General features: G+C 57.4%; 1 protein-coding gene across 1 annotated transcript in view; it reads left to right on the plus strand.

The window, feature by feature from the left end:
• The window catches only part of LOC134348224 (lysosome membrane protein 2-like), a 181,380-nt gene that overhangs the window by 51,825 nt on the left and 107,414 nt on the right, over nucleotides 1-22,141 (plus strand). The window contains exon 4 of the mRNA XM_063051277.1: nucleotides 1,489-1,689. Coding sequence (XP_062907347.1) covers nucleotides 1,489-1,689 — 201 coding nt within the window. The remainder of the gene's footprint in view (nucleotides 1-1,488; nucleotides 1,690-22,141) is intronic.

Consider the following 22,141-nt stretch of genomic DNA (forward strand, 5'->3'; position numbering starts at 1 on the left):
CAAGGTTTAAGCCTTTCTTATTTTCTGGCTAAATGTATTTAACATAGAGCATAGAATGTAGAAGAGTACAACACAGAAATAGGCCCAAAATACTGTGCTGAACCAATTAAATTAGAAATCAAATGGCTAACTACACTAATCCCTTCTCTATACACAATGTCCATATTCTCACATTCATTTGCCTATCTAAACGTATCTTAAAAATCGCTAACATATCTGCCTCTACCACCATCCAGACAGTGCGTTCCAGACACCCACCACTTTGTGTAAAAAAACTTGCACCTCTCCATTGAGCTCAACACCTCTCACCTTAAATGCATGCGCTCTGGTATTAGACATTTCAACCGTGGGAAAAAGATACTATCTGTCTACTCTACGTCTTTTATAATCTTGCAAATCTCTATCAGATCTCTCCCCATCCTCTGCCGCTCCAGAGAAAACAACCCAAGTTTGTCCAACCTCTTGTTACAGCACACTCCCTCTAATCCCAACAGCATCCTCTTCTGCACCCTGTCCAAAGCCTCAACATCCTAGAACCAGTTGTAGTGGTACTTATACTCCCAGTTGTATCACATCTTTGAACCTTTTCTCCTGTCTGCCTGCATCAATCTTTCTGAGCAACCAGACTGAAAGCATTTAACATTTACATTAACATTAATGTCAAATTATTTTGAATTTAGTCAAAGAGCAATGCCTTTAAGGACTATGTTCTGACAACCTGTCTTTGACCCTAGAGGTACATGATCTCAAGACTTTGTATCTTCTGCCTGATGAACATGGGAGAAGAGAGATGACCGGGTGATCTTTGTGCTCATTGCATTAACTATCATTGGGAGCCTTGAACAAACTTGTTTTGGTAGAGTTGAGGAGAGGAAACCTGATTGGAGGAGCTTAAATTGTTTTGGTAAAATGGATGTGAATTTTGAGGCTGCAACACCTTTAACATCGATTTCCATGTAATCATTTTGGTATGGTGGAGGTAGCTGTCCATTGTGTCCAACAATGGCAGGAAAAGCATTTTGGTATAAGTATATCTAAGTAACTTCATGTGTAAATAGTTCTTTATTCCACTTTGTGATGGCTAGTTCCTGACAGGTTGTGTTAGCCTAGCACCAAGAACATTGTCATCAAGCGTTCCCCTTCTCTAGGCCCTGCTGAAAATGCAAAAGCACATTGGGACAGCCAGAAAATGGTCTCATCCTTCTTGTTTGCCTTGCAGAGCAGAATGGCATGCAAAACAAAGTTTTTCATTGTTCCTGGATATATGTGACAATAACCAACCAGATTACCTGGGTATGTTCTACCCAGAGGCATGCGATGATTCAAGGAGACCAACTTCTCAAAAATAATTAGAAAGAAACAATCAATATTGACCTTGTGGTGACGCACACACAGTGTCAATAATTAGCAACATCTTTAGACAGGGTTTACACCACCTTGGAAGAGATTTTGCCTGATTGAATGTGATAGACTACTTGTTTTCCCTAGGCTCTGCTGGAATCATTAAAACACAGCGGTGCATCCCGGAAAATCTTCCTTTCCTTCTTGTTTGCCTTGAAGAGCAGCGCGATCTTTCAGACTCACAGTGTGGATGAGCTGCTGTGGGGTTACGAGGATCCTCTGCTGAGACTGGGTCACAAACTCCTGCCAGCCTTTTTTCCCAGCAACCGATTTGGTCTTTTCTATGGTGTGAGTAATATTTTGAGAGTAATATATTCAGGATTGGGTACAGCGGGAGTGGAGGGTCTTGGGATTGGGTACACAGGGAGGGGTGGGTGCCGGGATTGGGTACACAGGGAGGTGGTGTACCGGGACTGGCCAAACAGGGCGGGGGGTAACCGGGATTGGTTCACAGGGAGGGGTGGATACTGGGATTGGATACTCAGGGAGGGGTGGCTACCAGGATTGGGTACACAGGGAGTGGTAAACTCCGGGATTAGGTACACAGGAAGTGGTGGGTACCGCGATTGGGTATACAGGGAATGGTGGATAGCGGGATTCGGTACACAGGGAGTGGTAGATACCGGGATTGGATACACAGGGAGGGGTGGGTACCGGGACTGGGTACACACTGAGGGGTGGGTGTCAGGATTGGGTACACAAACGGGTGGGTACCGGGATTGGGTAGAGTGGGAGTGGAGGGTACCGGGATTGGGTAGAGTGGGAGTGGAGGGTACCGGGATTGGGTACACAGGGAGGGTTGGGTACCGGAATTGGCTACAGAAGGGACTGGTGGTTACCGGGATTGGGTACACAGGGAGTGGTGGGTACTGGGATTGGCTACACATGGAGGGGTGGGTGCCGGTATTGGGTACACAGGGAGAGATGGGTGCCTGGATTGGGTACACATGGAGGGGTGGGTATTGGGATTGGGTACACAGGGATGGGTGGGTACCGGGATTGGGTACACAGGGAGTGGTAAACTCCGGGATTAGGTACACAGGAAGTGGTGGGTACCGGGATTGGGTATACAGGGAATGGTGGATAGCGGGATTCGGTACACAGGGAGTGGTAGATACCGGGATTGGATACACAGGGAGGGGTGGGTACCGGGATTGGCTACACAGGGAGGGGTGGGTGCCGGGATTAGGTGCACTTGGAAGGGTGGGTACCGGGATTGGGTACACAGGGAGTGTTGGGTACCGGGATTCGGTACACAGGGAGTGGTAGATACCGGGATTGGGTACAGAGGGAGTGGAGGGTACCGGGATTGGGTACACAGGGAGTGGTAGATACCGGGATTGGTTACACACGAGGGCTGGGATCCAGGATTGGGTACACAGGGAGGGGTGCGTGCCGGGATTGGGTACACTAGGAGGGGTGGGCACCGGGATTGGTTACACAGGGAGGAGTGGGTGCCGGGATTGGGTATAGAAGGGTGGGGTGTGTACTGGGATTGGGTACACAAGGAGGGGGGGGGGTACCGGGATTAGGTACACAGGGAGTGGTAGATACAGAGATTGGGTGAACAGGGAGTTGTGGGTACAGAGATTGGGTACACAAGGAATGGTAGTACCGGGATTGGGTACACAGGCAGGGGAGTTTACCGGTATTGGGTACACAGGGAGGCGTGGGTACAGGGATTGGGTATACAGGGAGTGGTGGGTACTGGGATTGGGTAAACAGGGAGGGGTGGGTACCGGGATTGAGTACACAGGGAGTGGTGGGTATGGAGATTGGGTACACAAGGAATGGTAGGTACCGTGATTGGATACACAGGGAGGGGTGGGTATGTAGGTTGGGTACACAAGGAATGGTGGGTACCGTGATTGGGTACACAGGGAGGGGTGGGTAGCGGATTTGGGTAAACACAGAGGGCTAGGTTCCAGGATTGGGTACTCAAGGGAGGGGTGGGTACCGGGATTGGGTTCACAGGGAGGGGAGTTTACCGGGATTGGGTACACAGGAAGTGGTAGATACCCGGATTAGTTACACAGGAGGGCTGGGTTCCAGGATTGGTTACACAGGGAGGGGTGCGTGCCGGCATTGGGTAGACAAGGAGGGGTGGGCACCGGGATTGGTTACACAGGGAGGAGTGGGTGCCGGGATTGGGTATACAAGGGAGGGATGAGTACGCGGATTGGGTACACAGGGGTGCGTGGGTGCCAGGATGAGGTACACAGGGAGGGGTGGGTACAGAGGTTGGGTATACAGAGAGTGGTGGGTACTGGGATTGGGTACACAGGGAGGGGTGGGTACTGGGATTGGGTACACAGGGATGGGCGGGGTACCGGGATTGGGTACACAGAGAGTGGTAGATACCGGGATTGGGTACACAGGGAGTGGTGGGTAGGGAGATTGGGTACACAAGGAATGGTGGGTACCGGGATTGGGTACACGGGTAGGGTTGGGTACCGGATTGGGTACACAGAGAGGGGTGGGTACCTGATTTGGGTAAACACGGAGGGCTGGATTCTGGGATTGGGTATACAAGGGAGGGGTGGGTACCGGGATTGGGAAACAGGGAGTGGTGGGTACCGGGATTGGGTACACAGGGAGGGGTGTTCACCGGGATTGGGTACACAGGGAGTGGAGGTTATCGGGATTGGGTACACAGGGAGGGGTGGGTGCCGGGATTGGGTACACAGGGAGGGGTGGGTATCGGGATTGGGAACACAGGGAGGGGTGGGTACTGGGATTGGATACACAGGGAGGAGGTGTACTGGGGTTGGTGACACAGGGAGCGGGGGTAACGGGATTGGGTACAGAGGGAGTGGAGGGTCTTGGGATTGGGTACACAGGGACGGGTGGGGGCCGTTTTTGGGTACACAGGGAGGGGTGGGTGCCGGGATTGGGTACACATGGAGGGATGTGTGCCGGGATTGGGTACATAGGGATGGGTGGGTGCCGGGATTGGGTACACAGGGAGGTGGTGTACCGGGACTGGCCACACAGGGCGGGGGGTAACCGGGATTGGTTCACAGGGAGGGGTAGATACTGGGATTGGATACTCAGGGAGGGGTGTGTACCGGGATTGGGTACACAGGGAGTGGTAAACTCCGGGATTGGGTACACAGGAAGTGGTGGGTACCGGGATTGGGTACACAGGAAGTGGTGGGTACCGGGATTGGGTATACAGGGAATGGTGGGTAGCGGGATTCGGTACACAGGGAGTGGTAGATACCGGGATTGGATACACAGGGAAGGGTGGGGACCGGGATTGGGTACACAGGGAGTGGTAGATACTGGGATTGGGTACAGAGGGAGTGGAGGGTACCGGGATTGGGTTCACAGGGAGTGTTGGGTACCGGGATTCGGTACACAGGGAGTGGTAGATACCGGGATTTGGTACACCGGGAGTGGTGGGTACTGGGATTGGGTATACAGGGATGAGTGGGTACCGGAATTGCGTACACAAGTGGGGGTGGTTACCGGGATTGGGTACACAGGGAGTGGTGGGTACCGGGATTGGCTGCACAGGGAGGGGTGGGTGCCGGGATTGGGTACACAGGGAGGGGTGGGTACCGGGACTGGGTACACAGGGAGGGGTAGGTGTCAGGATTGGGTACACAAGGGAGGGGTGGGTACCAGGATTGTGCAGACAGGGAGGGGTAGGTGCCGGGATTGGGTACACAGGGAAGGGTTGGTACCGGGATTGGGTACACAGGGAGTGGTAGATACCGGGATTGGGCACAGAGGGAGGGGAGGGTACTGGGATTGGGTACACAGGGAATGGTGGGTACCGGGATTGGGTACACAGGGTGTGGTAGATACCGGGATTCGGTACACCGGGAGTGGTGGGTACTGGGATTGGGTACACAGGGAGGGGTGGGTACCAGGATTTGGTACACATGGAGGGGTGGGTACCGGGATTGGGTACACAGGGAGGGGTGTTTACCAGGATTAGGTGCACAGGGAAGGGTGGGAGCCGTGATTGGGTACACAGGGAGGGATGGATGGGTGCCGGGATTGGGTATACATGGAGGGATGGGTGCCGGGATTGGGTTCACAAGGAGGGGTGGGTACTGCGATTGGGTGCACAGGGAGGGGTGGGTACCGGGATTGGTACACAGGGAGGGGTGGGTACCGGGATTGGGTACACTGGGATGGGTGGGTACCGGGACTGGGTACCCAGGGTGGAGTGGGTTCCAGCATTGGTACACAAGGGAGGGGTGGGTATCGGGATTGGGGACACAGGGAGTGGTGGGTAACGGGATTGGGTACACAGTGAGTGGTGAGTTCTGGTATTGGGTACACAGGGAGGGGTGGTTACCGGGATTGGGTACACAGGGAGTGGTGGGTACCGGGACTGGGTACAGAGAGAGTGGAGGGTACCGAGATTGGGTACACAGGGAGTGTTGGGTACCGGGATTCGGTACACAGGGAGTGGTAGATACTGGGATTGGGTAGAGTGGGAGTGGAGGGTACCGGGATTGGGTACACAGGGAGGGTTGGGTACCGGAATTGGCTACAGAAGGGACTGGTGGTTACCGGGATTGGGTACACAGGGAGTGGTGGGTACTGGGATTGGCTACACACGGAGGGGTGGGTGCTGGTATTGGGTACACAGGGAGAGATGGGTGCCTGGATTGGGTACACATGGAGGGGTGGGTATTGGGATTGGGTACACAGGGATGGGTGGGTACCGTGATTGGGTACACAAGGAGGGGTGGGTGCCAGTATTCGGTACCCAGGGAGTGGTAGATACCGGGATTGGGTACACAGGGAGTGGTGGGTACTGGGATTGGGTACACAGGGAGTGTTGGGTACCAGGATTCGGTACACAGGGAGTGGTAGATACGGGGATTGGGTACAGAGGGAGTGGAGGGTACCGGGATTGGGTACACAGGGAGTGGTAGATACCGGGATTGGTTACACACGAGGGCTGGGATCCAGGATTGGGTACACAGGAAGGGGTGCGTGCCGGGATTGGATAAATCGGAGGAGTGGGTACTGGGATTAGATACACAGGGAGGAGGTGTACTGGGGTTGGTGACACAGGGAGCGGGGGTAACGGGAATGGGTACAGAGGGAGTGGAGGGTCTTGGGATTGGGTACACAGGGACGGGTGGGGGCCGTTTTTGGGTACACAGGGAGGGGTGGGTGCCGGGATTGGGTACACATGGAGGGATGTGTGCCGGGATTGGGTACATAGGGATGGGTGGGTGCCGGGATTGGGTACACAGGGAGGTGGTGTACCGGGACTGGCCACACAGGGCGGGGGGTAACTGGGATTGGTTCACAGGGAGGGGTAGATACTGGGATTGGATACTCAGGGAGGGGTGTGTACCGCGATTGGGTACACAGGGAGTGGTAAACTCCAGGATTGGGTACACAGGAAGTGGTGGGTACCGGGATTGGGTATACAGGGAATGGTGGGTAGTGGGATTCGGTACACAGGGAGTGGTAGATACTGGGATTGGATACACAGGGAAGGGTGGGTACTGGGACTGGGTACACACTGAGGGGTGGGTGTCAGGATTGGGTACACAAGGGACGGGTGGGTACCGGGATTGTGCAGACAGGGAGGGGTAGGTGCCGGGATTGCGTACACAGGGAAGGGTTGGTACCGGGATTGGGTACACAGGGAGTGGTAGATACTGGGATTGGGTACAGAGGGAGTGGAGGGTACCGGGATTGGGTTCACAGGGAGTGTTGGGTACCGGGATTCGGTACACAGGGAGTGGTAGATACCGGGATTTGGTACACCGGGAGTGGTGGGTACTGGAATTGGGTATACAGGGAGTGTTGGGTATCGGGATTGGCTACACAAGGGACTGGTGGTTACCGAGATTGGGTACACAGGGAGTAGTGGGTACCGGGATTGGCTACACAGGGAGGGGTGGGTGCCGGAATTGGGTATACAAGGGAGGGGTGCGTACTGGGATTGGGTACACAAGGAGGGGAGGGGTACTGGGATTGGGTACACAGGGAGTGGTAGATACAGAGATTGGGTGAACAGGGAGTGGTGGGTACAGAGATTGGGTTCACAAGGAATGGTAGTACTGGGATTGGGTACACAGGCAGTGGAGTTTACCGGTATTGGGTACACAGGGAGGCGTGGGTACAGGGATTGGGTATACAGGGAGTGGTGGGTACTGGGATTGGGTAAACAGGGAGGGGTGGGTACCGGGATTGGGTACACAGGGAGGGGTGGGTACCGGATTTGAGTAAACACAGAGGGCTAGGTTCCAGGATTGGGTACTCAAGGGAGGGGTGGGTACCGGGATTGGGTACACAGGGAGTGGTAGATACCCAGATTAGTTACACAGGAGGGCTGGGTTCCAGGATTGGTTACACAGGGAGGGGTGCGTGCCGGCATTGGGTACACAAGGAGGGGTTGGCACCGGGATTGGTTACACAGGGAGGAGTGGGTGCCGGGATTGGGTATACAAGGGAGGGATGAGTACGCGGATTGGGTACACAGGGGGGCGTGGGTGCCAGGATGATGTACACAGGGAGGGGTGGGTACAGTGGTTGGGTATACAGGGAGTGGTGGCTACTGGGATTGGATACACAGGGAGGGGTGGGTACTGGGATTGGGTACACAGGGATGGGCGGGGTACTGGGATTGGGTACACAGGGAGTGGTATATACCGGGATTGGGTACACAAGGAATGGTGGGTACCGGGATTGGGTACACAGGGAGGGGTGGGCACCGGGATTGGTTACACAGGGAGGGGTGGGTGCCAGGATTGGGTATACAAGGGAGGGGTGCGTACCGTACTGGGATTGGGTATACAGGGAGTGGTGGGTACTGGGATTGGGTAAACAGGGAGGGGTGGGTACCGGGCTTGGGTACACAGGGAGTGGTGGGTATGGAGATTGGGTACACAAGGAATGGTGGGTACCGTGATTGGGTACACAGGGAGGGGTGGGTACCGGATTTCAGTAAACACAGAGGGCTAGGTTCCAGGATTGGGTACACATGGAGGGATGGGTGCCGGGATTGGGTACACTGGGATGGGTGGGTACCGGGACTGGGTACCCAGGGAGGAGTGGGTTCCAGGATTGGTACACAAGGGAGGGGTGTGTACCGGGAATGGGGACACAGGGAGTGGTGGGTAACGGGATTGGGTACACAAGGATGGGTGGGTACCGGGATTGGCTACACAAGGAGGGGTGGGTGCTGGGATTAGGTGCACAGGGAGGGGTGGGTGCCGGTATTGGGTACCCAGGGAGTGGTAGATACCGGGATTGGGTACAGAGGGAGTGGAGGGTACTGGGATTGGGTACACAGGGAGGGTTGGGTACCGGGATTGGCTACACAAGGGACTGGTGGTTACCGGAATTGGGTACACAGCGAATGGTGGGTACCGGGATTGGGTACACAGGGAGTGATGGGTGCCAGGATTGGGTACACAGGGATGGGTGGGTACTGGGACTGGGTACCCAGGGAGGGGTGGGTACCAGGATTTGATACACGGAGAGTGGTGGCTACTGGGACTGGGTACACACTGAGGGGTGGGTATCAGGATTGGGTACACAAGGGAGGGGTGGGTACCGGTATTGTGCAGACAGGGAGGGGTAGGTGCCGGGATTGGGTACACAGGGAAGGGTTGGTACCGGGATTGGGTACACAGGGGGGCGTGGGTGCCAGGATGATGTACACAGGGAGGGGTGGGTACAGTGGTTGGGTATACAGGGAGTGGTGGCTACTGGGATTGGATACACAGGGAGGGGTGGGTACTGGGATTGGGTACACAGGGATGGGCGGGGTACTGGGATTGGGTACACAGGGAGTGGTATATACCGAGATTGGGTACACAAGGAATGGTGGGTACCGGGATTGGGTACACAGGGAGGGGTGGGCACCGGGATTGGTTACACAGGGAGGGGTGGGTGCCAGGATTGGGTATACAAGGGAGGGGTGCGTACCGTACTGGGATTGGGTATACTGGGTGTGGTGGGTACGGGGTTTGGGTAAACAGGGTGGGGTGGGTACCGGGCTTGGGTACACAGGGAGTGGTGGGTATGGAGATTGGGTACACAAGGAATGGTGGGTACCGTGATTGGGTACACAGGGAGGGGTGGGTACCGGATTTCAGTAAACACAGAGGGCTAGGTTCCAGGATTGGGTACACATGGAGGGATGGGTGCCGGGATTGGGTACACTGGGATGGGTGGGTACCGGGACTGGGTACCCAGGGAGGAGTGGGTTCCAGGATTGGTACACAAGGGAGGGGTGCGTACCGGGAATGGGGACACAGGGAGTGGTGGGTAACGGGATTGGGTACACAAGGATGGGTGGGTACCGGGATTGGCTACACAAGGAGGGGTGGGTGCTGGGATTAGGTGCACAGGGAGGGGTGGGTGCCGGTATTGGGTACCCAGGGAGTGGTAGATACCGGGATTGGGTACAGAGGGAGTGGAGGGTACTGGGATTGGGTACACAGGGAGGGTTGGGTACCGGGATTGGCTACACAAGGGACTGGTGGTTACCGGAATTGGGTACACAGCGAATGGTGGGTACCGGGATTGGGTACACAGGGAGTGATGGGTGCCAGGATTGGGTACACAGGGATGGGTGGGTACTGGGACTGGGTACCCAGGGAGGGGTGGGTACCAGGATTTGATACACGGAGAGTGGTGGCTACTGGGACTGGGTACACACTGAGGGGTGGGTATCAGGATTGGGTACACAAGGGAGGGGTGGGTACCGGTATTGTGCAGACAGGGAGGGGTAGGTGCCGGGATTGGGTACACAGGGAAGGGTTGGTACCGGGATTGGGTACACAGGGAGTGGTAGATACCGGGATTGGGTACAGAGGGAGTGGAGGGTACCGGGATTGGGTACACAGGGAGTGTTGGGTACCGGGTTTCGTTACACAGGGAGTGGTAGATACCGGGATTCGGTACACTGGGAGTGGTGGGTACTGGGATTGGGTATACAGGGATCGGTGGGTACCGGAATTGGGTACACAAGCGAGGGTGGGTACCAGGATTGGGTACACAGGGAGGGTTGGGTACCGGGAATGGCTACACAAGGGACTGGTGGATACCGAGATTGGGTACACAGGGAGTAGTGGGTACCGGGATTGGCTACACAGGGAGGGGTGGGTGCCGGAATTGGGTATACAAGGGAGGGGTGCGTACTGGGATTGGGTACACAAGGAGGGGAGGGGTACTGGGATTGGGTACACAGGGAGTGGTAGATACAGAGATTGGGTGAACAGGGAGTGGTGGGTACAGAGATTGGGTTCACAAGGAATGGTAGTACTGGGATTGGGTACACAGGCAGTGGAGTTTACCGGTATTGGGTACACAGGGAGGCGTGGGTACAGGGATTGGGTATACAGGGAGTGGTGGGTACTGGGATTGGGTAAACAGGGAGGGGTGGGTACCGGGATTGGGTACACAGGGAGGGGTGGGTACCGGATTTGAGTAAACACAGAGGGCTAGGTTCCAGGATTGGGTACTCAAGGGAGGGGTGGGTACCGGGATTGGGTACACAGGGAGTGGTAGATACCCAGATTAGTTACACAGGAGGGCTGGGTTCCAGGATTGGTTACACAGGGAGGGGTGCGTGCCGGCATTGGGTACACAAGGAGGGGTGGGCACCGGGATTGGTTACACAGGGAGGAGTGGGTGCCGGGATTGGGTATACAAGGGAGGGATGAGTACGCGGATTGGGTACACAGGGGGGCGTGGGTGCCAGGATGATGTACACAGGGAGGGGTGGGTACAGTGGTTGGGTATACAGGGAGTGGTGGCTACTGGGATTGGATACACAGGGAGGGGTGGGTACTGGGATTGGGTACACAGGGATGGGCGGGGTACTGGGATTGGGTACACAGGGAGTGGTATATACCGGGATTGGGTACACAAGGAATGGTGGGTACCGGGATTGGGTACACAGGGAGGGGTGGGCACCGGGATTGGTTACACAGGGAGGGGTGGGTGCCAGGATTGGGTATACAAGGGAGGGGTGCGTACCGTACTGGGATTGGGTATACAGGGAGTGGTGGGTACTGGGATTGGGTAAACAGGGAGGGGTGGGTACCGGGCTTGGGTACACAGGGAGTGGTGGGTATGGAGATTGGGTACACAAGGAATGGTGGGTACCGTGATTGGGTACACAGGGAGGGGTGGGTACCGGATTTCAGTAAACACAGAGGGCTAGGTTCCAGGATTGGGTACACATGGAGGGATGGGTGCCGGGATTGGGTACACTGGGATGGGTGGGTACCGGGACTGGGTACCCAGGGAGGAGTGGGTTCCAGGATTGGTACACAAGGGAGGGGTGCGTACCGGGAATGGGGACACAGGGAGTGGTGGGTAACGGGATTGGGTACACAAGGATGGGTGGGTACCGGGATTGGCTACACAAGGAGGGGTGGGTGCTGGGATTAGGTGCACAGGGAGGGGTGGGTGCCGGTATTGGGTACCCAGGGAGTGGTAGATACCGGGATTGGGTACAGAGGGAGTGGAGGGTACTGGGATTGGGTACACAGGGAGGGTTGGGTACCGGGATTGGCTACACAAGGGACTGGTGGTTACCGGAATTGGGTACACAGCGAATGGTGGGTACCGGGATTGGGTACACAGGGAGTGATGGGTGCCAGGATTGGGTACACAGGGATGGGTGGGTACTGGGACTGGGTACCCAGGGAGGGGTGGGTACCAGGATTTGATACACGGAGAGTGGTGGCTACTGGGACTGGGTACACACTGAGGGGTGGGTATCAGGATTGGGTACACAAGGGAGGGGTGGGTACCGGTATTGTGCAGACAGGGAGGGGTAGGTGCCGGGATTGGGTACACAGGGAAGGGTTGGTACCGGGATTGGGTACACAGGGAGTGGTAGATACCGGGATTGGGTACAGAGGGAGTGGAGGGTACCGGGATTGGGTACACAGGGAGTGTTGGGTACCGGGTTTCGTTACACAGGGAGTGGTAGATACCGGGATTCGGTACACTGGGAGTGGTGGGTACTGGGATTGGGTATACAGGGATCGGTGGGTACCGGAATTGGGTACACAAGCGAGGGTGGGTACCAGGATTGGGTACACAGGGAGGGTTTGGTACCGGGAATGGCTACACAAGGGACTGGTGGATACAGGGATTGGGTACACAGGGAGAGATGGGTGCCGGGGTTGGGTACACATGGAAGGGTGTATATTGGGATTGGGTACACAGGGATGGGTGGGTACCGGGATTGGCTACACAAGGGAGTGGTGGTTACCGGGATTCGGTACACAGGGAAGGGTTGGTACCGGGATTGGGTACACAGGGAGTGGTAGATACCGGGATTAGGTACAGAGGGAGTGGAGGGTACCGGGATTGGGTACACAGGGAGTGTTGGGTACCGGATTTCGGTACACAGGGAGTGGTAGATACCGGGTTTCGGTACACCGGGAGTGGTGGGTACTGGGATTGGGTATACAGGGATCGGTGGGTACCGGAATTAGTTACACAAGCGGGGGTGGGTACCAGTATTGGGTACACAGGGAGGGTTGGGTACTGGGATTGGTTACACAAGGGACTGGTGGTTACCGGGATTGGGTACACAGGAAGTGGTGGGTACCGGGATTGGCTACACATGGAGGGGTGGGTATCGGGATTGGGTACACAGGGATCGGTGGGTACCGGGATTGGATACACAGGGAGGGGTGAGTACCGGGATTGGCGAAACAGGGAGGGGTTGGTACTGGGACTGGGTACACACTGAGGGGTGGGTGTCAGGATTGGGTACACAAGGGAGGGGTGGGTACCGGGATTGTGTAGACAGGGAGGGGTAGGTGCCGGGATTGGGTACACAGGGATGGGTTGGTACCGGGATTGGGTACACAGGGAGTGGTATATACCGGAATTGGGCACAGAGGGAGTGGAGGGTACCGGTATTGGGTACACAGGGAGTGTTGGGTACTGGGATTCGGTACACAGGGAGTGGTAGATACAGAGATTGGGTGAACAGTGAGTGGTGGGTACAGAGATTGGGTACACAAGGAATGGTAGTCCCGGGATTGGGTACACAGGCAGGGGAGTTTACCGGTATTGGGTACACAGGGAGGCGTGGGTACAGGGATTGGGTATACAGCGAGTGGTGGGTACTGTGATTGGGTAAACAGGGAGGGGTGGGTACCGGGATTGGGTACACAGGGAGGGGTGGGTACTGGGATTGGGTACACAGGGAGTGGTGGGTATGTAGATTGGGTACACAAGGAATGGTGGGTACCGTGATTGGGTACACAGGGAGGGGTGGGTACCGGATTTGAGTAAACACAGAGGGCTAGGTTCCAGGATTGGGTACTCAAGGGAGGGGTGGGTACCGGGATTGGGTACACAGGGAGGGGAATTTACCGGGATTGGGTACACAGGGAGTGGTAGATACCCGGATTAGTTACACAGGAGGGCTGGGTTCCAGGATTGGTTACACAGGGAGGGGTGCGTGCCGGCATTGGGTACACAAGGAGGGGTGGGCACCGGGATTGGTTACACAGGGTGGAGTGGGTGCCGGGATTGGGTATAGAAGGGAGGGGTGGGTACCGGGATTGGGTACACAGGGGGGGCGTGGGTGCCAGGATGATGTACACAGGGAGGGGTGGGTACAGTGGTTGGGTATACAGGGAGTGGTGGGTACTGGGATTGGGTACACAGGGAGGGGTGGGTACTGGGATTGGGTACACAGGGAGTGGTAGATACCGGGATTGGGTACACAGGGAGTGGTCGGTACGGAGATTGGGTACACAAGGAATGGTGGGTACCGAGATTGGGTACACAGGGAGGGTTGGGTACCGGATTGGGTACACAGGGAGGGGTGGGTACCTGATCTGGGTAAACACGGAGTGCTGGGTTCTCGGATTGGGTATACAAGGGAGGGGTGTGTACCGGGATTGGTTACACAGGGAGAGGTGGGTGCCGGGACTGGGTATACAAGGGCGGGGTGAGTACCGGGATGGGGTACACAGTGAGGGGTGTTCACCGGGATTGGGTATACAGGGAAGGGTTGGTACCGGGATTGGGTACACAGGGAGTGGTAGATACTGGGATTGGGTACAGAGGGAGTGTTGGGTACCGGGATTTGGTACACAGGGAGTGGTAGATACCGGGAAGAGGTACACAGAGAATGATGGGTACCGGGATTCGGTACACAGGGAGTGGTAGATACTGGGATTCGGTACACCGGGAGTGTTGGGTACTGGGATTGGGTACACAGGGATGGGTGGGTACCGGAATTGGGTACACAAGCGGGGGTGGGTATCAGGATTGGGTACACAGGGAGGGTTGGGTACCGGGATTGGCTACACAAGGGACTGGTGGTTACCGGGAATGGGTACACAGGGAGGGGTGGGTGCCGGGATTGGGTACACAGGGAGGGATGGGTGCTGGGATTGGGTACACATGGAGGGATGGATGCCGGGATTGGGTACACATGGAAGGGTGGGTACTGGGATTGGGTGCACAGGGAGGGGTGGGTACTGGGTTTGGGTACACAGGGAGGGGTGGGTACCGGGATTGGGTGCACTGGGATGGCTGGGTACCAGGACTGGGTACCCAGGGAGGGGTGGGTTCCGGGATTGGTACACAAGGGAGGGGTGGGTACCGGGATTGGGGACACAGGGAGTGGTGGGTACTGGGATTGGGTACACAGGGAGGGGTGGTTATCGGGATTGGGTATACAGCGAGGGGTGGGTGCCGGGATTGGGTACACAGGGAGGGGTGGGTACTGGGATTGGATACACAGAGAGGAGGTTTACTGGGGCTGGTCACAGAGGGAGCGGGGGTAACGGGATTGGGTACAGAGGGAGTGGAGGGTCTTGGGATTGGGTACACAGGGACGGGTGGGCGCCGTGATTGGGTACACAGGGAGGGGTGTGTGCCAGGATTGGGTACACATGGAGGGATGGGTGCCGGGATTGGGTACACAGGGAGGGGTGGGTGCCGGGATTGGGTACACAAGGAGGTGGTGTACCGGGACTGGCCACACAGGGAGGGGGGTAACCGGGATTGGTTCACAGGGAGGGGTAGATACTGGGATTGGTTACTCAGGGAGGGGTGGGTACTGGGATTGGGTACACAGGGAGTGGTAAACTCTGGAATTGGGTACACAGGAAGTGGTGGGTACCGGGATTGGGTATACAGGGAATGGTGGGTACTGGGATTCGGTACACAGGGAGTGGTAGATACAAGGATTGGATACACAGGGAGGGGTGGGTACCGGGACTGGGTACACACTGAGGGGTGTGTGTCAGGATTGGGTGCACAAGGGACGGGTGGGTACCGGGATTGGGTATACAGGGAATGGTGGGTACTGGGATTCGGTACACAGGGAGTGGTAGATACAAGGATTGGATACACAGGGAGGGGTGGGTACCGGGACTGGGTACACACTGAGGGGTGTGTGTCAGGATTGGGTACACAAGGGACGGGTGGGTACCGGGATTGGGTAGACAGGGAGGGGTAGGTGCCGGGATTGGGTACACATGGAGTGGTAGATACAGGGATTGGGTACAGAGGGAGTGGAGGGTACCGGGATTGGGTACACAGGGAGTGTTGGGTACTGGGATTGGGTATACAGAGATGGGTGGGTATTGGAATTGGGTACACAAGCGGGGGTGGGTACCAGGATTGGGTACACAGGGAGGGTTGGGTACCGGGATTGGCTGCAGAAGGGACTGGTGGTTACCGGGACTGGTGGTTACCGGGACTGGGTACACAGGGAGTGGTGGGTACCGGGATTGGCTACACAGGGAGGGGTGGGTGCCGGGATGGGGTACACAGTGAGGGGTGTTCACCGGGATTGGGTACACAGGGAAGGGTTGGTACCGGGATTGGGTACACAGGGAGTGGCAGATACTGGGATTGGGTACAGAGGGAGTGTAGGGTACCGGGACTGGGTCGACAGGGCGTGTTGGGTACCGGGATTCGGTACACAGGGAGTGGTAGATACCGGGAAGAGGTACACAGGGAATGGTGGGTACCGGGATTCGGTACACAGGGAGTGGTAGATACCGGGATTCGGTACACCGGGAGTGTTGGGTACTGGGATTGGGTACACAGGGATGGGTGGGTACCGGAATTGGGTACACAAGCGGGGGTGGGTATCAGGATTGGGTACACAGGGAGGGTTGGGTACCGGGATTTGCTACACAAGGGACTGGTGGTTACCGGGAATGGGTACACAGGGAGGGGTGGGTGCCGGGATTGGGTACACAGGGAGGGATGGGTGCTGGGATTGGGTACACATGGAGGGATGGATGCCGGGATTGGGTACACATGGAGGGGTGGGTACTGGGATTGGGTGCACAGGGAGGGGTGGGTACTGGGATTGGGTACACAGGGAGGGGTGGGTACCGGGATTGGGTGCACTGGGATGGCTGGGTACCAGGACTGGGTACCCAGGGAGGGGTGGGTTCCGGGATTGGTACACAAGGGAGGGGTGGGTACTGGGATTGGGTACACAGGGAGGGGTGGTTATCGGGATTGGGTATACAGCGAGGGCTGGGTGCCGGGATTGGGTACACAGGGAGGGGTGGGTACTGGGATTGGGTACACAGGGAGGGGTGGGTACCGGGATTGGGTGCACTGGGATGGCTGGGTACCAGGACTGGGTACCCAGGGAGGGGTGGGTTCCGGGATTGGTACACAAGGGAGGGGTGGGTACTGGGATTGGGTACACAGGGAGGGGTGGTTATCGGGATTGGGTATACAGCGAGGGCTGGGTGCCGGGATTGGGTACACAGGGAGGGGTGGGTACTGGGATTGGATACACAGAGAGGGGTGGGTACTGGGATTGGATACACAGAGAGGAGGTTTACTGGGGCTGGTCACAGAGGGAGCGGGGGTAACGGGATTGGGTACAGAGGGAGTGGAGGGTCTAGGGATTGGGTACACAGTGACGGGTGGGCGCCGTGATTGGGTACACAGGGAGGGGTGGGTGCCGGGATTGGGTACACAAGGAGGTGGTGCACCGGGACTGGCCACACAGGGAGGGGGTTAACCGGGATTGGTTCACAGGGAGGGGTAGATACTGGGATTGGTTACTCAAGGAGGGGTGGGTACTGGGATTGGGTACACAGGGAGTGGTAAACTCTGGAATTGGGTACACAGGAAGTGGTGGGTACCGGGATTGGGTATACAGGGAATGGTGGGTACTGGGATTCGGTACACAGGGAGTGGTAGATACAAGGATTGGATACACAGGGAGGGGTGGGTACCGGGACTGGGTACCCACTGAGGGGTGTGTGTCAGGATTGGGTACACAAGGGACGGGTGGGTACCGGGATTGGGTAGACAGGGAGGGGTAGGTGCCGGGATTGGGTACACATGGAGTGGTAGATACAGGGATTGGGTACAGAGGGAGTGGAGGGTACCGGGATTGGGTACACAGGGAGTGTTGGGTACTGGGATTGGGTATACAGAGATGGGTGGGTATTGGAATTGGGTACACAAGCGGGGGTGGGTACCAGGATTGGGTACACAGGGAGGGTTGGGTACCGGGATTGGCTGCACAAGGGACTGGTGGTTACCGGGACTGGGTACACAGGGAGTGGTGGGTACCGGGATTGGCTACACAGGGAGGGGTGGGTGCCGGGATGGGGTACACAGGGAGGGGTGTTCACCGGGATTGGGTACACAGGGAAGGGTTGGTACCGGGATTGGGTACACAGGGAGTGGTAGATACTGGGATTGGGTACAGAGGGAGTGTAGGGTACCGGGATTGGGTCGACAGGGTGTGTTGGGTACCGGGATTCGGTACACAGGGAGTGGTAGATACCGTGAAGAGGTACACAGGGAATGGTGGGTACCGGGATTCGGTACACAGGGAGTGGTAGATACCGGGATTCGGTACACCGGGAGTGTTGGGTACTGGGATTGGGTACACAGGGATGGGTGGGTACCGGAATTGGGTACACAAGCGGGGGTGGGTATCAGGATTGGGTACACAGGGAGGGTTGGGTACCGGGATTTGCTACACAAGGGACTGGTGGTTACCGGGAATGGGTACACAGGGAGGGGTGGGTGCCGGGATTGGGTACACAGGGAGGGGTGGGTGCCGGGATTGGGTACACAGGGAGGGATGGGTGCTGGGATTGGGTACACATGGAGGGATGGATGCCGGGATTGGGTACACATGGAGGGGTGGGTACTGGGATTGGGTGCACAGGGATAGGTGGGTACTTGGATTGGGTGCACAGGGAGGGGTGGGTACCAGGATTTGGTAGACATGGAGGGGTGGGTACCGGGATTGGGTACACATGGAGGGATGGGTGCCGGGATTGGGTACACATGGAGGGATGGGTGCCGGGATTGGGTACACATGGAGGGTGGGTACTGGGATTGGGTGCACAGGGAGGGGTGGGTACCGGGATTGGGTACACTGGGATGGGTGGGTACTTGGATTGGGTGCACAGGGAGGGGTGGGTACCAGGATTTGGTAGACATGGAGGGGTGGGTACCGGGATTGGGTACACAGGGAGGGGTGTTTACCAGGATTAGGTGCACAGGGAAGGGTGGGTACCATGATTGGGTACACAGGGAGGGGTGGGTGCCAGTATTGGGTACCCAGGGAGTGGTAGATACCGGGATTGGGTACACAGGGAGTGGTGGGTGCCAGTATTGGGTACCCAGGGAGTGTTGGGTACCGGGATTCGGTACGCAGGGAGTGGTATATACCGGGATTGGGTACACAGGGAGGGTTGGGTACCGGGATTGGCTACAGAAGGGACTGGTGGTTACCGGGACTGGGTACACAGGGAGTGGTGGGTACCGGGATTGGCTACACAGGGAGGGGTGGGTGCCGGGATTGGGTACACAGGGAGAGATGGGTGCCGGGATTGGGTACACATGGAGGGGTGGGTATCGGGATTGGGTACACAGGGATGGGTGGGTACCGGGATTGGGTACACTGGGAGGGGTGGGTGCCGGGATTAGGTGCACAGGGAAGGGTGCGGACTGGGATTGGGTACACAAGGGGGGGGGGGTACCAGGATTGGATACACAGGGAGTGGTAGATACAGGGATTGGGTGAACAGGCAGGGGAGTTTACCGGTATTGGGTACACAGGGAGGCGTGGGTGCATCGATTGGGTATACAGGGAGTGGTGGGTACTGGGATTGGGTAAACAGGGAGGGGTGGGTGCCGGGATTGGGTACACAGGGAGATATGGGTGCCGGGATTGGGTACACGTGGAGGGGTGGGTATTGGGATTGGGTACACAGGGATGGGTGGGTACCGGGATTGGATACACAGGGAGGGGTGGCTACCAGGATTGGCTACACAGGGAGGGGTGGGTGCCGGGATTAGGTGCACAGGGAAGGGTGGGTACCGTGATTGGGTACACAGGGAGGGGTGGGTGCCGGTATTGGGCACCCAGGGAGGGGTGGATACCGGGACTGGGTGCACATGGAGGAGTGGGTATCGGGATTGGGTACACAGGGAGGGGTGGGTACCGTGATTGGGTACACAGGGAGGGGTGGATACCGGGACTGGGTACACACTGAGGGGTAGGTGTCAGGATTGGGTACACAGGGAAAGATTGGTACCGAGATTGGGTACACAGGGAGTGGTAGATACCGGGATTGGGTACACAGGGAGTGGTAGATACCGGGATTCGGTACACTGGGAGTGGTGGGTAATGGTATTGGGTATACAGGGATCGGTGGGTACCGGAATTGGGTACACAAGCGGGGGTGGGTACCAGGATTGGGTACACAGGGAGTGTTGCGTACCGGGATTGGCTACACAAGGGACTGGTGGTTACCGGGATTGGGTACACAGGGAGTGGTGGGTACCGGGATTGGCTACACAGGGAGGGGTAGATACTGGGATTGGGCACAGAGGGAGTGGAGGGTACGGGGATTGGGTACACAGGGAGTGTTGGGTACTGGGATTCGGTACACGGGGGGGGGGTGTGGGTACCAGGATTGCGGACACAGGGAGTGGTGGGTACCGGGATTGGGTACACAGGGATGGGTGGGTGCCGTAATTGGGTACACAGGGAGAGATGGGTGCCGGGATTAGGTACACATGGAGGGGTGGGTACCGGGATTGGGTACACAAGGGAGCGGTGGGTACCGGGATTGGGGACACAGGGAGTGGTGGGTACCAGGATTGGCTACACAGGGAGGGGTCGGTACCGGGATTGGGTACACTGGGATAGGTGGGTACTGTGACTGGGTACCCAGGGAGGGGTGGGTACCGGGATTGGATACACGGGGAGTGGTGGCTACTGGGACTGGGTACAAACTGAGGGGTGGGTGTCAGGATTGGGTACACAAGGGAGAGGTGGGTACTGGGATTGTGTGGACAGGGAGGGGTAGGTGCCGGGATTGGATACTCAGGGAAGGGTTGGTACCGGGATTGGGTACACAGGGAGAGATGGGTGCCAGGATTGAGTACACATGGAGGGGTGGGTACCGGGATTGGGTACACAAGGGAGGGGTGGGTACCGGGATTGGGGACACAGGGAGTGGTGGGTACCAGGATTGGGGACACAGGGAGGGGTGGGTACCGGGATTGGGTACACAGGGAGGGGTGGGTACCGGGATTGGCTGCACAGGAAGGGGTGGGTGCCGGGATTAGGTGCACAGGGAAGGGTGCGGACTGGGATTGGGTACGCAAGGGGGTGGGGTACCGGGATTGGGTACACTGGGATAGGTGGGTACTGTGACTGGGTACCCAGGGAGGGGTGGGTACCGGGATTGGATACACGGGGAGTGGTGGCTACTGTGACTGGGTACCCAGGGAGGGGTGGGTACCGGGATTGGATACACGGGGAGTGGTGGCTACTGGGACTGGGTACAAACTGAGGGGTGGGTGTCAGGATTGGGTACACAAGGGAGAGGTGGGTACTGGGATTGTGTGGACAGGGAGGGGTAGGTGCCGGGATTGGATACTCAGGGAAGGGTTGGTACCGGGATTGGGTACACAGGGAGAGATGGGTGCCAGGATTGGGTACACATGGAGGGGTGGGTACCGGGATTGGGTACACAAGGGAGGGGTGGGTACCGGGATTGGGGACACAGGGAGTGGTGGGTACCAGGATTGGGGACACAGGGAGGGGTGGGAACCGGGATTGAGTACACAGGGAGGGGTGGGTACCGGGATTGGCTGCACAGGAAGGGGTGGGTGCCGGGATTAGGTGCACAGGGAAGGGTGTGGACTGGGATTGGGTACGCAAGGGGGTGGGGTACCGGGATTGGATACACAGGGAGTGGTAGATACAGGGATTGGGTGAACAGGGAGCGGTGGGTACAGAGATTGGGTACACAAGGAATGGTAGTACCGGGATTGGGTACACAGGCAGGGGAGTTTACCGGTATTGGGTACACAGGGAGGCGTGGGTACATCGATTGGGTATACAGGGAGTGGTGGGTACTGGGATTGGGTAAACAGGGAGGCGTGGGTGCCGGGATTGGGTACACAGGGAGATATGGGTGCCGGGATTGGGTACACATGGAGGGGTGGGTATTGGGATTGGGTACACAGGGATGGGTGGGTACCGGGATTGGATACACAGGGAGGGGAGGCTACCAGGATTGGCTACACAGGGAGGGGTAGGTGCCGGGATTAGGTGCACAGGGAAGGGTGGGTACCGTGATTGGGTACACAGGGAGGGGTGGGTGCCGGTATTGGGTACCCAGGGAGTGGTAGATACCGGGACTGGGTACACAGGGAGTGGTGGGTACCGGGTTGGGACACAGGGAGTGTTGGGTACCGGGATTCGGTACACAGGGAGTGTTAGATACCGGGATTG

The sequence above is a fragment of the Mobula hypostoma genome, chromosome 6, assembly GCF_963921235.1.
Source record: "Mobula hypostoma chromosome 6, sMobHyp1.1, whole genome shotgun sequence".
Lineage (NCBI taxonomy): Eukaryota > Metazoa > Chordata > Chondrichthyes > Myliobatiformes > Myliobatidae > Mobula > Mobula hypostoma.